This window comes from Musa acuminata, chromosome BXJ2-9 (assembly GCF_036884655.1).
Source record: "Musa acuminata AAA Group cultivar baxijiao chromosome BXJ2-9, Cavendish_Baxijiao_AAA, whole genome shotgun sequence".
Classification (NCBI taxonomy): Eukaryota; Viridiplantae; Streptophyta; class Magnoliopsida; order Zingiberales; family Musaceae; genus Musa; species Musa acuminata.
In genome coordinates, this window is record NC_088346.1 from 48,757,501 (window position 1) to 48,773,412 (window position 15,912).

Sequence of the window (15,912 nt, forward strand, 5' to 3'; positions counted from 1 at the left end):
GATTCAACTGAGGCAAAAATAAAGTGCAACTAAATTATTGTCTAGTGAACAATTTTCATTGCTACATTTATGGGGATCATATGAAGTCAGCCAAAATTAGCTAAATCAACTAGATCAATCGATTTCCATCCAGATAGACTGTCGTCTCAGCTGATCTGAAGCTGTATCAGAGCAGAATAAACCAATTGCAACTAAATTCAGCATGTCTCAACTGATCCTACCAATTACAATAGATTGCTAGCCAACTAGTGTAGTCACCGGATACGCAGATGCTCGCCTAGGCACTCGGGCGAAGTGAGGCATGGCCAGAGCACCTGCTTATTGGGTTGGACAGGCAACTTCACTCTACTGAATTCTGAATTTTTATAATGAAATCAATCAATAAGTTTATTGAACTAATATTTTTTTAAGATAAGTAACAAAGGAAATATATTGATCATACACTCGGACTACCGAAAGAACAAATGTTGAGCCGGAGGATTGGTCAATATGCTAAAGAACAGACTTCATGCTAAAGGTTCGGACATCATGTCGAAAGGAACGGATATTACATTGGAAGACCAAACGATATGCCGAAAGGAGCAAACAATATGTCGATGATAAGATGATGTGTCAAAGGTTCATATAAAGGGTCATAAGATCATAAGACATGGCAAAAGCTTCGATGTTATGTCGGATGAAATTGTTAAATCGAGATCGAAGTGTTTTATATCAATTGAAGTCATTGTCGGGATAATTTTGAGCCCAAGCTTACAGCAATCTTTAGGCTTGAGTCTGGGCCGAAATTAGGCCCATTAGAAGGCCAAAGAAATGGCCTATACCAAGCTTAGATGGTGGTACCACCAGGCCTATGCGATGGTACCGTCTAAGTCAATTGATAACACAGAAATGTTGTCAGCACTATCGATGGTAGTACCACCAGTTTAAGCGATAATACCACCTAGGGCAACAATGGTACTACTTGAAATTCAAATTTTGCGAAGGTGATACCGTAGAGTATAGATTTGCAGCTTGTGTCAAAAGTTATAATAGTAGTACCATCCGGTTTTAGTGGTAGTACCACCAATACTTCAAAATTTTAAAAATTTAAATTTTTAACTGTATTTTTAAAATCTTTTAGGGTCTATAAATATCTCACTCAAGCTTGGTTGATAGATCATCCATTTTTGAGATAGTGAGGTGTTGTAAACTCTCATTTTAAGCATAATTTAAGTCTTCTTTTGAGTTTGGTCATAATATTAAGTTATATAAAGTGAAAGATCTTTTATTAAAAATGAGTATGAAGGTTATTTTCTAAACCTGAAAAATGAAAAAATTATAACAAGATAGTCATCCTCAATTGAAAGAAAAAAAAAATTCCAGAAAGATCATCCTTTTTAAAACCAACAGGTTGTTTAGGAAGAATAGACCTAAAGAAGGTACTGAACCTAACTAGAAATGCTTAGGAGTTGTATCTAACAAAGAATGGCAATCACCTTAGTTTCTTTGAAAACACCATTTGGGTCACTTGTCACAATCCACCCAAGACGCCAACCAGGCACCACCCATCTCTTTGATATAGACCCCAAGGTAAGGACAGGAACAGTGGACCCAAAAACACCCATTGGCACAAAAGGGTTACTCCCAAAAACCAAATGGTCATACACTTCGTCTGCAATGACCATTATGCCAAGTCTCTTTGCAGTGTTGGCTACCTGAAAAATAATGACCACATTTTATGATTTAATATTTTCAACATCTGCCACATTAGTCGAACTTACAGGATCAGAGTTTCATCATCTAAAACTAACCTCTGCCAAGTGCTGATAGGTGAAAACATTCCCACAGGGGTTACCAGGGTTGATGACCACCATAGCGACAGTGTTATCATCTGCCAGAGCTTCCACAGCTTCGAGATCAATCTCCCAGCCCTTCTCTGGGAGTAGGTCAAAATGGCGAACCTCTAGACCACTAACGCCAGCTCGAGCCTCGTAAAATGGGAATCCAGGTCTAGGCAGCAGTATGTTCGCACCCGGACGGGCAAGAACATAAAGTGCTATCTCGATTGCCTGGCTGCAGCCCGCGGTGAGGAAGATGTCCTCGGTCGACAGCTTATAAGGGAGGTCACGTGAAAGGTACTCCGCGATAGCGCTATGATCAGGCCCACAGCGTCAGAACATTAACCATACAAGAAACCAGTGAAAACTTTAAAGCATTGGATAGCGATCACTACCAAATAAAGAACATGTTACAAGGAATGGCATTTCGTGTAAAGAAATGACACCAACCATGAAAAGGAACAAAACAAAACCAAAAGAACGATATATGAATCGTCTGGAAGATGGAATATTCTTCGAAAAGAACTGTCTTTTTAATCAAAATATCATCTTTTTAAGAGCAGCACTGAATCCAGCTTCAGAAATAACTAAGCATCAATAGAAACTCTAGATTACCGAGGCAACAGCATGAATAACAAACAGAACTGAGACAAAGCAACGGAGCACAAAAGAATAACGAAGATGGACGAAAATTTTTCATTTGTTTCTTTCTTGGTCTTTCCATTAAGGTGATATTGTTTTCAGGGAGAATCACCGTCGAGCGGGAGGAACCCCGATGTTGGGGGCATAGCAGTTGAAGTTGGCGGATCGGACGGCGGCGACAATGGCGTCCTCGGCCACGGCAGTGGTGCGGAAGCACGGGAAGGCGGAGGGGTCGCCGTGGCCGAGAGGGAGCACCGGTCGGGGGCCGTCGTCCTGGATGTTGGCGATGACCTTATTGAGGACCGCGCGGATGCTGGCGGCGGAGACGCTCGCCAGCGACGCGTTGGGACCGAAGCGCCATCGCCCCGGCGCCGCTGCGCCGTCGACACCCCCGTTATCCATCGCGAACCTGGCTGTCGATGGTGGGACGGCACGAAGGGTTAGGGTTCTCGAGGGCTCATGAACTGGCGACCGAGGGGGGACGTCAGGTGGAGAGGCGTTACCATCACGATTTATTAGGACCGTGAAATGCTTTTCACACCCTCCAAAGAAGCCCCATGCCGAAACCGGGACGATCTTGACCGTCCACACCATCATTCTCTCACAATCTTCGTTGGTTTATTACGCGGGAAGGTCTCTGCTGCTGCGGAGTACGTTAAGGTCGAGTCAGCTTGAAAGCAAGGAGGCGTTGCGCCTGTGCGGTCGACGCCTGCGCACGAGCTTCCAGATCAGCGTCAATCGGTGGAGCCCACCGTCGCAGCCAGAAAAAACGAAAGCTGCTTGGAGTTTTTCGACGGACAGCGATCACGTATTCCGTCATCTCGATTAGACGACGAGGACGCAGTTTGTCCTATCCCGTTGGTGGGCCCCACATGGCTTGTCCAATCGACTCACGGACATACAGAACGTCCCCATCTTTACATGCTCGGTCGGGACAGCCTCTCACCTTTGACGTCCGTCGCAATGTTTTCAAATATATTTATAACGTTTTTAGTAGAACGAATTCTTAAAAAATAATTTAGTTTTAATTTTCAAAATGATCTTAGACCACTAGTTTTCTATTTTAGAGAATTTTTTTGGTATTTTTATGAATATTTAAGCATCAAAACAGTGTATCATTTTTTTCTATTTTCTACTTACTTTTTTCTCTTTATATCTCATTATTTAAATCAAAATTTTCTTCTTCATCTTCCTTACGAGGAAGAAAGCGAAAACTGCATCATGTTGCGTTACAGTAATGCCCTAAACAATTGGGACGTCTCAACAAAAATGCATTAATACATCTGATCCTTTAAGCAGCCAAAAATCATTCGTAAAACATCAAACATGTACTTGTTATTTCAGAAAATGTGATGGGAGTAAAACCATAGTTTGAATGGTTTCCTGTCTCGTGCAGTTCTGAGATGAAAGATCAATACAAATCTTGGTTGAATTGTGGCTTCTACAGTACAGGCATCGCATAGATAACCATGTAAAGCCAATGGAGTGTAACACTTGCCGATAAGCAGCATCACGACGAGATCAACCGTAAGAGCACAAACCTTGCTCCAATCTGAAATCGGAAATCTTCAACAACTACAATAATACAAAGCATTTTTCCAATGGTGATATGTGTAAAATTTAGTACCACAAACAAATATGGTAAAGAGTAATGCGAGCAAGGTATCATTCAGATATGATCTTGCTGGGTTGCCTCGTCGTCATCGAGCACAGAGCCTGTATTTTCATCTCTTCAAGCTACTTGGTCCTTGCTTTTTCTTGCTGCGTGAGGTTAGAGGACCATTAAGCTGATAGAATATAAACTGTTCATTAAGCTGTATTAACAAATCAGACTGCAAGTTTCTTAAAGAAAACCCAAAATGTTCATCATGAACATCATGGCGTCTCCTCTCATCCGTTCTTCGCACAAAGTCAGACTGGAATGTTTAACAGGCAAAAAAATTTCAAGGATTACAGGCCAGTTACTAATTGTTGAATTATCAAGTGCAGGAACCTAAGTTCAAATGCCATGTTGATTCATTTCACTCGAAGAAATGGAGGAAAATGAGATTCGATAGACGATTTCTATCTCCTCTCCTCTTGCAATTAGAAAAAGCTTTCTGCATCTTTTTCCTTATATGCCAAAAGAAAAACAAATCCATGTGTTTGATGGCCATTTGACATAATGACAATAATGGAAATAAGTTATTTAGAATTTCACATAAACCAACATGTCCATCATTTAAAAAAAATATAATCGAAAATTTGCTTCAAGTTTTTAAGCATTATACTGACAGATGATGACCGAGATAAAATAACTCAAAAGAGATCAAGTCAAATGATGAACTGAATGTATAAATTATACATAAACTTAACAGGAAAAAAAGCAGTTTGTTTTTTTTTTTTTTCGTGACAGATTAAACTGCAGATCAAACAGATACGGAAGTTTAAAGAAATTATAGGAGTATCCAGACTGTACCTTGAGTTAGGTTTATTAATGTTCTTGGTGGACATCTCCCTTTCCCCCCTGCCAAATGCAACCTCGTCCATGCTTTGCCCTTGCCTCCTATATCGGCCACCAGATGCCACAAATCCAGGGCATGGCCTAAAGGCTTTTATCGGCCACCAGCCAAAGCCCGGGACAGTGGCTATCCCACCCTGAATCCGTCCCTTGCCATTGCAACCTTTCTCAATTTCCTCTCTTCCACAGGTCTTGCAGCCCCTTGAGATATAATCTCACACCATAAATAATTCAGATAGCAGAAAATAGCTGTTTTAGCAAACTAACACCAAAACAATACTGTAAGCTGCAGATGGTCATAATAGACTACTATTATGGGTGATATAAACATGACAATCAAGAAGATAAACATATTGTAGCCAAAGAATTTATTGTTGTTGGAAAATTAAAAAAAAAATCCCAAAACAAGTATGATAAATGAACTTGTACATACCTTCTCTTTAAGGAATTTGTGTCCCAAGAAGTGTCGAATCACCAACTATTTGGATCAATATTGTGGATCCAAAATGTAATCACCAATAGAGAAAACACCCTCTTTTTTACCACTCAAATGTGTGATAATAAGAATGATAATTGGAATGCTTTTGCAACTCTCTTAACCCCTATTTATACGGTTCTTGGCATGAGGAGGTTATATTATCGTAATTTTCCCTCATGAATTATGCTCATTCGTTTGAGGATTTAACCTTTGTAACTCATCCAATGAAGGAGGGGAATTATTCTATATGACACCTACAATGAAGAATGGTTGTAACTCCTCCATTACTCGGTGAATGTGATGACTCCAACGAACGAGGGTAAGGAGTCACTTGGTGAGAAGTTATTCTTTGTAACTCCTCCATTTGAGGACTCAACCAATACTAGTGGTTAACCAAATTGACCCAACCCATCATGGGTGGACCGATCCTCCTTTCACTTGTTAATCATTTAACATTAAAGAAGATGCAGGCACTGAAGGAAGAAGGACAAAGATACTCCATATGTGAATTTTATATTAACATTAAAGAAGAATTCTATCTTGTGCAGGACAAAGATGCAGGCACTCTTTACTCTTAAAGAAGAATTTTATATTAACATTAAAGAAGGACAAAGATACTCCATACTCCATACTCTTAAATATTCACTTGTTAATCATTTAACATTAAAGAAGATGCAGGCACTGAAGGAAGAAGGACAAAGATACTCCATTCCATCTTCAGCTTGTACAAATTTCTGTAAATTTGAAACAACAATCTTCCTATGTTTCAACTTGCAATCAAGATGCTTAAGCCTTAGATAACTTGAACAAATGATTACAAGATTTAGGCTTTTAAGATTTTACTCTCCCAAGATTTATACCAAATGTTTCCAATAATCTGCGCACGGCGAGGATTGGCCATAGCCGGTCTTAAATGCCCCAAAGAAATCAGTAGCCCTGACTTCCAATCGATCAGTACACAACTTCGTGCAGAAGCACCAATCTATATACTAATAACAGGTTCTACAATGACATAATACAAATACAAATGTGTTTACTATTCGATGGCACAAACATATAGAGATAACAACCCAAAAGAACTGATGAAATCATAGCAGAAGTTCATACAGTTGAGTTGTTCAAGGGAAGAATTTGAATCGTATAGGATACCTGAACTGGGGGTCCTCTGTGCCTTCAATCAGTGATTCGGCTTCATAAGGGGAGAATCCTTCTCTAGGAAGAGGAAGGGTGGAGCTATCGTCTTCTTCCTCTGCTGCTTCTTCGGTTACAACTGGATAAGAAGCATCTGCGGAAGGAGTCGAAGAAGAAGAGCAGCAAAGGGTGGACTTGCGAGGTGGACTCACGAGTTGAGGATGAGGAATAGGTGGAGGAGGAGGGGAACGGCGTGGAAAGAGGAGAAATTGGGAAGGTGGAAGGGAGATAGACGCGGCCATCAGAACACCAAAGAGGAGCTGTGGCTTCCGAAACCAAGAACAGGGGAAGAAGGCACTTGTAAGCCACACGTGTTACGAGACGACAGAAGACCTCAATTCCTGTTAATCTTACAAACGTAAAACATTTAATCCCAATTCTTTTTTAAATTATTAATTTCATTGATTAAAAAATATATTAAAAAAATAAAAAATATATATATAATTTTATTATTTTTAATTATTAAATTTATATTCACTTCTCATCCTAATTGATTTCTCTTTCTCTCATCTTTTTGATTTACTTTCCGACGCTCGTCCACTGCACCCGCTCGACCTACATCGCTCCATCGTTGTCGCTTCTACACCACTCAACCGCTATAGCCACAGCACCTGCACCACTCGCCGTCGACGCTCCTGCACCGCTCCATCATTGTCGCTTCCACACCACTCAACCGCCATAGCCACAGCACCTGCATCACTCGCCGTCGACACTCCTGCATCGCTCGACCACCATTGCTCCTACATCGTTCAGTGTGATAGCGACGAGGCACGTAGAAGAGACAATGATTAAGTGATGCACGAGTGATGACGATCGAACAATGTATGATCGATAATCAAGTGGTGCAGTGCAGGTGTAGCGACGATTGAGTAGTGTAAGTGCAACAAAGTTATGATGAACGATATATTACTGCAATGACGATACAAGTGCAATGACGATCGAGCAGATATGATGGACGAGCAACAGGCAAGTAAGTCGAAAAGAGATGAGAGAAAGAGAAATATATTACTGCTAGAAGTGAATATAAATTTAATTATTTAAAAAATAATACAATTATATTTTTATCTTTTTCATTCATTTTTTTTACATATAACAATATATACAATTTTTTCATCTACAAAGTTAACGACATAAGAAGAATTGATGTTTCATATTTGTAAGTGTAGAGACCCTAATATTACTTTTTAAAATATATGGATTGAGATGCTAACCATGATTAACTATAGATTAACTATAGAGGAGATCTCTTTTCATATATGGAGAAAGAAAAAAAAACAAAGACTTCTCAGCAAAGAGTCAGCATATGGTGTCAAAACGGTTAAAAGCTGGTCCAATTCCTAGTGCTCCTTCGTAAAGCGCACGATATTAAGTGAATGCACACAAGAATAGTTTGCATCCTTCAACCACTAAATGCTTGCCATAACAAAGAACCAATGGGACTTTGCAAAATTCTGGAAGTTGATCAAACCTAAAATATAGAGAAGTTCTGAATAATATTTTGCAATGCTGGAAAATACATCTGAACCATAAAACAATCATGCCAAGTTGGCAACAAATCAGCCTTTCTTATTTACTGTAGTCTTAATATCAGAACTATTACTCATACATAAGTTTAACAGAACTCGGGCAACAAAACACCCAAATGACTTGTTTAGTTCCTCCTTCGGACTAATAGACTTGTATGATGAACGGAGCCTCGGCTTTGTATAATCGAGGTGGAAATGTCAATTGATTGCCAGCATTTACAGCAGGCAAGTTAGTTCTTAAACCTTTGACATTAGGGTTTAAGTTTTCCTACAATACCCATTCAGGGCTTTGCCCTTGCAGCATTCTTCTTGTATGTGCAAAAAATTCTCAAGTAATCATAAGATCATCTGATTCGGTTCGTGAAAAGAAATTTCACATCACCTGGAGCTGAAGAACTCCTCTTTGCAGTAATTTGCAAGATGACACCATCAGCAAGCATACGCTGAAGAACTCTTGCTATATTCTTAGTGTCATCAATCCCAAGGTGATGACTTCCCAACAAGGGTATTTCCAGTTCCCTCAGCATTGTCATCATTCCTGTTGCCTGTCACGAGAGAGAATTAATTAGTAATATAGGATTGCTAAGGACAGACACAAATTTTAAAAAAATGTTAGTTCCTCCAATAATTGCAGTATCTGTGGAGAATAGACAATAAAGGAAATATGCTCACCCTTCTCTTGTAAAAATTGAGGTATATGTCCTTCAGATTGATCCACTCCATGAAGTATGGAGGAGTCTTTATCTTTGAAACTTTGCATTGCTCAGGAATCTTCGTCTTCAAGTCCCAGTTCCCACTGTCATTATAAGGCAAACTAAGCATGTCTGATTCTTACGTCAATAGGTTGTTTCCTAGGTTAAGGAAAATTATTTGATGCGTAAGTTTTCCCAAGCAACTTTAAGGGTGACAAGTTTAAGATCCTAAAATTTTATGCTTATAACCAAGAAGCGAGCTTTAAATTTCATATCTGTGTTACATAATACATGATGAATTCTGACCTATAGCATACTCATTACACAAGTAGTGATTTTTAAAAGCAATAAACAGGGCAATATCCTAAAAGTCGATAACTCAGACTGAGTAGTTTAGTTGTCAATAAAGCAAAAGCAAATAAGCATATTAAACACACATTTCAAGAGACTGATTACAAGAATCCACAATTCAACCTATGAAAATATCAAGGTGCTTCTGCATGATTTGGTCAATTACCCTGTTCATTAAATGGTCTGTTCGAGTTGTGAATAATATACATGAGGTAGTACGCATGAAATAGATGTAAAATAGTGAAGCAGAGAACAGTCTTTGCAACAAGTGTATTATCAAATTCAGTGAACAAAAAGTAAATGAATAATTCAAGTAGCAGATACTTGCCAAGAAATGTACAAAAAAAATTCCCATTAAGAAGTCAAGGCAACACCTTCTTTGCTATAGTGGACTTGTGTGGTCTGCATCAACCAGCACAAGCAGCCACCATTTTTAAGGTGTGAGAACACCAGCACATGGCAAGGACCACCTATGTTGATATGATGTCGACACAGTGTGGCACAGTAAAAAACTTACCTGAGTTCTACAAGACTCAACAGAGTAACAGTAGATACAAAAATTGTGTATGTCCAACATGTATAATTTGTACAAACGAGATAATGAAACATTTGTTAACTAGTGATGCAGAAGGAATGCCCGCAGGTGGTGTCAAATCCAAATAATACAAAGCAAAAATTCTAGCTGACTCAACTAACAGAGACAAGCTAAGAAACACAAAACCATAACATGAAGCCAAAGACGACATACAGTTATTCATAATAACAACTAACCAAGTTACAAAGGCTGCTCGATTAAGTAAGCCTCCTTGCTCCTTCACCCACAAGTGATGTTTTTTCATCCATAGTTCAAATTCATGAAGCACATCTTTAAATGGGATAGCTGTATCATGCCACACCCTGCAAATCAAATAGGTAGTTTAATGACTTTAATCCCTGTTCTTCTGTGAGACTTCTCTAAATTAAATTAACCTAAAACAACAGCACTTGAAAAGAATTTTTAAATGTTCACATTAATGTTTCATGCATCTTGTCATTTCACTCTTCTTCTACATTCTTCTGAGTCTAATAATACAGCTTGGAGATCATCTCACAGAAGAGTATATGTTTGGTTACGAATACGCAAAATTAAAATTGGATTTGTTACAGACTTAACTACGTAAGCTAAACTATGGAACATTACTTAGCTAACCTGCACAAAGTAATGGATAAACGAATTAAACAAAGAGTAAGATTTCGATCATCCCCACTTTCGCAAGGCACACACGGAAGCATGAGTTTGGCATTTCAGCTGTTGGAATTTTTACTGATAAGTGCAAAGCATTTAACCAACAATCAGAATCTGACAACACCTGCACTCTCTTTGTCATGACATTTTCTATCATGGCAAGGCTGTTGGTGTTACACAATGGTCTCACATCAACAGAAATAGCAACACTCTTGCTAACTTTGGCAGGTTGAATTCTGCTATATTTTGGATAGGTGATTAACCTCCTAGTGGTCTCTATGAACTCTTGAATTAATATAGTTTTTACTTAAAAAAAAAACAATCAGAATCTGACAAAGGGGACTTGGAACAAGGAGGCAAAATGATCATAAAAAACAACTAAGCTACAACAAGGTTTGAATCCAGGAAACAGATCTCTTGTCAGATTGGAGATCCAAAAACAAAGTTGAATAATATAATATGGTAATACAAACCTTTATATATGTATACAGAATGTAAATTGATTGAATAAACATTTAGAACTTCTCTAAACAACTAAGAAAATGGACAATGGTTGTTCTCCATAATCCATAATCTGTGTGGTGGCTGGAGGATAACCTAAGATGACAAAAACATGATGAAAATTACCATTTAAGGGCTACCCAATTTTAACAATTGATGGTGATATATTTCACAATATTTTAGACTGGAGGGTGGATTTTGTCTTTATTTTGTTTGATAAGATATGGATCTTGAACAGATCAATGTTAAACAACACTCCTAGTTACACGAAGTTAATTTGAAAATAAGAAGGCAGAACATTTTCACACATCTAGGATTTTAAATCATCTACAAGGCCCTCTCTAGCTGAAGTTCAGTGTCAACTTTAGAATATTGGGATCTGATTGACCATCGACCATTAGTTTCATTAAAATTTTCACAAATCTTTTCCAATTAATTTGCAATCCATATTCATCCACATCCATCCATGGCAGGGAACTCAGTTGGATTCATACTGGGGGCTTATGTTTTTAACTAAAGAGCATTTTGGATATTTGTCTCACAATGAACTCATAAAATTAATATCCTGAGCCATCTAGATCTGCAACAACTTCTTAGACTACAACCTTGCTAACAAGCTTAATTTGTGTATTTGAGATAAGCTTTAGGCTCCTACTTTACCACAGATTTCAATTGTTACATGACAAACTTCAAGGAAGAGCATATAAAAGATTGAGTTTTCTAATTCAGCAAATGTCCACACGCAAGACCTAAATTAATGTTCCTAAAATAAACAAGCAAATTGCACTCTAGTGAAGGACATATGCTACACATCTTTTATAATTTGCAAAACTATAAGAAATGAGCAGTAAACTTTTACAAATTAAAGAATGAACATAATTACTACTTATTGCAACCATAGTTTTTATCTAACATGCAATCAGAGAGTAAGCACTTGGCGCAAAATATGAAATACATAATAATAGTAAGCAATTATTGCAAATACCTGTCAACCCCTAACTTTCCATATTTTCCTTCAATATATTCCTTGATTCTTTGCTCGCTCATTACTGCTGGTCGTACAAACCTATACAAACAAAATATACTTTAGTGAAGATAATTATAACCAAGTTATTGCCAAAGCACAAGACCAAGGTTTGATGGGGAAAAAAACTCTCAATTAGGGAAAGAAAACAAAATGACAAGAATATATGGCATAATTTTTTTTTCACACAAGATGCCTCTTCTTGTTACTCTATCTGTGACCAAGAAATATTTCGCCAATCCATTTGATACCAAATATACAATATGTAACAAGGGTACAAGGTCATTTAAAGGCACTAGCAGTCCATTTAACTCCAATGTGCAAGCTTATTTAGGTAGTTAATAACCTGTATAAAACTTTATCAGACATTCTGAACATTCATCTACCCTATTGCCAGAAACAGAGTTCAATGGCAGAACAGATTCATTTAGCCAAACTCATATATTATGGCATTGCTTCTTGTTGTTTTTGTCTTCTTACTCAATAGCGATTTGTGTTGCACTTTATACAATGAAAAAAGGTACACAGCTTTGAAAGCGATGTTAGCATCAATCTAAGTCAAGTAAAATCTGGGTATAGGCTGTAGTAAATTATGACAATTTAAATTTGACTGTGCTTGTTAGGTCACTAAGTTTGGTGAGTTATTTGAGTCATACTTAGTCCAATCTACTGCTCATGTTGAGCTTCTTTGTTAAGTTCAACAGCTGCTAGAATGAGGTAGCTTTCATACCAAATCACCAACATATACAAGCCATGAGGTCCCAACTATTTGGTCCAGCTAGATAGACCTTTTCTGCCATTGAGCTTTGGAAGAAGCATCACTTGGTAACTAAAAGCCATGAAATTTCTTTCTAATACTTCATATAAGTTCTCTTATGCCATCCTCTACCTTACCTTCACCACTATCATTATTAACTCTACCTCATTCAACAGTGAATTAAGTTTCTTTTGGGCATGATCCAGACCACCTTAAACGTTTTTCACTCATCATATGAGTCACCATATTCACTTCCCTCTATTTTTGTACATCTCCTCATCATCAATTTTAACACCGTAAGGTTGCATCATTTTTGTTGGAATAATATCCATGATAAATAAAAAGTGGCATTAATGATTCCTTTTATAGCTAACTTGACACCTTGCAATAAGGGCATTGCTTATTCAGTTAAAACTTTTGAAGACCTTACGATGAAATGTTGCATGTATGAAAAAATCTACAACAAGATAAGGTAAGAAAGAATAATGTTGCATATGGTATCTTCTATTAGGTTAAAAGGGAAAAGTAGAAAACTATCTGGATAAGAGTGACAAGGTTGTAGTATTCTCAAAGAAATTTTACCTGTGGAATGAATCAATAAAATCCATGTTCTTGGCATCGATCATTAGAACGGGAAATTCAAGAATCTCAACTCTCCCCTCTAGGTCGAGAACTAAAAGATAATCCAAATTCTGAGGCCTCAGTTTATTCAGGCTTCTCGTGCTTGCTTTAAGGTCCACCATAAAATCATGATTGAACTTCGCCAGATGCAAAGCATCATCCATCTACATTCAAAGAGGTAATAGTTAGACGTATATCTTGTGATATTACATGGTATTTTCGTATCATCTTATGTAGTATTCTATATGATATATGGTTTACACCATCCATATAAGACTAGTTCAATTAATGTTGTGAATTTTATTCATTTTCCATTTAAGGAAATTAAAAGCAAGGAGTTTGCATTTAATGTCACAATCCTCCTAGGCATTTATTTTACTAGGACTTTAAATCATGATTGACCTTCAGATGCAAAGCATCAACATCCGACACACAAAGGAGGTACTAGTTATATATATCTTGTAATATTAAATGATAGTTTCCTCTCATCTTATGTAGTATTCTCTAGGATTCATGGTTTATACGATACATAACACAAAATTTTAATTTATATTATAAATTTTATTCACTTTCCATTTAGAGAAATTCAAACCAAGGGGTTTGCATTTAGTGTCACAATCCACCTAGTCATTTATTTTATTAGGATTTTTAGAAATTGTTCTATGGAACTTCCTTCAGACACCATAAGAGAAAGCCAAAAAGACAAAAAAAAAAGCCTACACTAGTATGATATCGTTCGGGAAAAACAAGAAAAAATGAATCTTAAACCTTATAACAACACACCTAATCTAAGATTGCATGCCATGTGCCAACGATGCATATGAATGTTGTGCTGTCATATCTACATCTTGTGTTCTGAAGCATGCCAAGGCCCACTGACAAAAAAATGAATGTGTTATGATATGCATCAACCTGTGCAAGTGTACACTATGCCCATGCTCATGCATGCATAACAGTTGCATAGCATGCTACCTTGGGCCAGACAGTTTGATATGCGCAACAGATGGATGGTTTCTGAGTTCAGCTAATATATGACGTGCTTCAGAGAATGCACAGGCACAACCATATTGCATGCTACATCAACATGCTGACCTCTCTGGAAATTACAAACAATAAATACCTCACCACATGTAAACCATATATCAGAATCATGTTACCTTTCTCACAAATAATAATGAAATTTCCATTTCTTGAACCCAAACAATTTTTTCAATGTCTCCAGTTAAGCCTATCTAGTCTATCCAACATAGCTGAAGCTGTGTCACAAGGTAAGTCGATCATCACATGACATAGTTAAAATGGATTTTATAGGTTCAGACAACAAGTCCTAAAGCCATGAACTAATAAATTTCTAACGCAAACTTAAGTTCCAAATGGACGGCACCTTTTCTTTGAGATATGTCCGCTCCTCATTGGTCATTTATCGATACTGTTTTATATGTCTTCTCGTAGTCAATAAATAGAAGCTCCAACTGTCTTGCTCTACTTCAATTAGTAATGTGACAGGTAAGCTAGTTCCGATGCTTGATCAATAGCACATAAACAAAGGAAAATTGATGCAAAATCTGACCGATTAGGTTTGTTGTAGTTGGTACCATCTCGTGCATTATCCTCATTCCTACATAAAGCCAATGGCAACATCTCAAGGTTCCGAGAAACCGAAGCTTCGTGATTGATTCATTACCGTCTAGCAGAAATGGATCCGACGACTAATGTTGTTACAACTACTACCGCCAGATGCAGAACAATCAAACAAACCTTAAAGTTCATCGATGATACTCACCAAAATAAGAACAGAGTCTAGGAATAAGGACCTCGAATTCGTACCTTGGTGCACTTACCCTGGGTGTGATAAAGACACATGGGCTTCCACCGGCCGGCCGTCTGGGCATCGATTACGGCCGGAGCAGAAGAGCTCAGGCAAGCAGTAACCGCGCGATTCCGAGCGGGAAGGCAAGAGGAAGTGAGGGACGGGAGTGGGATGAAGGCGTGAGCGGTGAGAGGAGATGGGAAGGGCGAGTGGAGGTGGCGGGAGAAGACGCGACGAGTTGAAACCCTAGCGACCAACGCCATCCGACCTCTGGATATATCGGAAGCGGGAGCGGAAGGTTTTATGGGGAGATGATTGCTGTATAATACTGCGATTTTTTTCTCTTCTCCAATTAATTAATTAATTAATTAATTAATTTTTATATGCATTAATTTTTCATATGTCTTAAGTATCACTTTATAAAAAATTATAAAATACATATAAAATTGGTCGTATTCACTTTCCAAATATTAAATTTTCATCCAATATATTTTCGCATCTAACATACCCACTTAAGCTCTCTATTACTATGATTGCCAATTGGATCTCACAGTTAACATAAATAAAATAGTCATTTTTTTACATAAACTAAGTCATTATTACTATTTACTATTTTCCTTAAAAAGAATATTTGGCCTAATGGTTGCAAAAATATAATTCACTATAGTTCAACCAAATAATCGGAATTCTAGTCAAGCTTTCCTTTTTCCATCTTTTTAAATTGTTCTTTTTTTTTTTACTTTCTTCCTTATAAGAGTTATATTTGGTTGCTCATAT

General features: G+C 37.7%; 3 protein-coding genes across 7 annotated transcripts in view; all 3 read right to left on the minus strand.

The window, feature by feature from the left end:
• The window catches only part of LOC135623793 (probable aminotransferase TAT2), a 7,708-nt gene extending 4,640 nt beyond the window's left edge, over window positions 1-3,068 (minus strand). For both annotated transcript variants that reach the window (XM_065127138.1, XM_065127139.1), the window contains exons 1-3: window positions 2,572-3,068; window positions 1,791-2,130; window positions 1,476-1,694 (exon numbers count right to left, since the gene is read on the minus strand). In XM_065127138.1, coding sequence (XP_064983210.1) covers window positions 1,476-1,694; window positions 1,791-2,130; window positions 2,572-3,056 — 1,044 coding nt within the window. In that variant the 5' untranslated portion in view covers window positions 3,057-3,068. The remainder of the gene's footprint in view (window positions 1-1,475; window positions 1,695-1,790; window positions 2,131-2,571) is intronic.
• Window positions 3,069-3,987: 919 nt separating this feature from the next.
• On the minus strand, window positions 3,988-6,939 carry LOC135581011 (uncharacterized). 2 transcript variants are annotated; one of them, XM_065127143.1, is made up of 3 exons: window positions 6,587-6,939; window positions 4,918-5,160; window positions 3,988-4,246 (listed from the first exon to the last, which is right to left on the minus strand). In XM_065127143.1, exons 1-3 carry the CDS (start codon window positions 6,868-6,870, stop codon window positions 4,231-4,233), a joined length of 543 nt encoding a protein of 180 aa, XP_064983215.1. In that variant the 5' UTR covers window positions 6,871-6,939; the 3' UTR covers window positions 3,988-4,230. The 2 variants fall into 2 exon arrangements, with proteins under 2 accessions (XP_064983215.1, XP_064983214.1); XM_065127142.1 differs by having other exon boundaries at window positions 3,988-4,220; window positions 6,587-6,937.
• A 1,165-nt stretch (window positions 6,940-8,104) lies between these two features.
• Window positions 8,105-15,433, minus strand: LOC103999330 (uncharacterized exonuclease domain-containing protein At3g15140). 3 transcript variants are annotated; one of them, XM_065127141.1, is made up of 7 exons: window positions 15,153-15,279; window positions 14,710-14,943; window positions 13,287-13,489; window positions 11,909-11,989; window positions 9,969-10,094; window positions 8,827-8,950; window positions 8,105-8,699 (listed from the first exon to the last, which is right to left on the minus strand). In XM_065127141.1, exons 2-7 carry the CDS (start codon window positions 14,743-14,745, stop codon window positions 8,499-8,501), a joined length of 771 nt encoding a protein of 256 aa, XP_064983213.1. In that variant the 5' UTR covers window positions 14,746-14,943; window positions 15,153-15,279; the 3' UTR covers window positions 8,105-8,498. The 3 variants fall into 3 exon arrangements, with proteins under 3 accessions (XP_064983213.1, XP_009419327.2, XP_009419328.2); XM_009421052.3 differs by lacking the exon at window positions 14,710-14,943 and having other exon boundaries at window positions 15,153-15,433; XM_009421053.3 differs by lacking the exon at window positions 14,710-14,943 and having other exon boundaries at window positions 15,167-15,357.
• Between the last annotated feature and the right edge of the window lie 479 nt (window positions 15,434-15,912).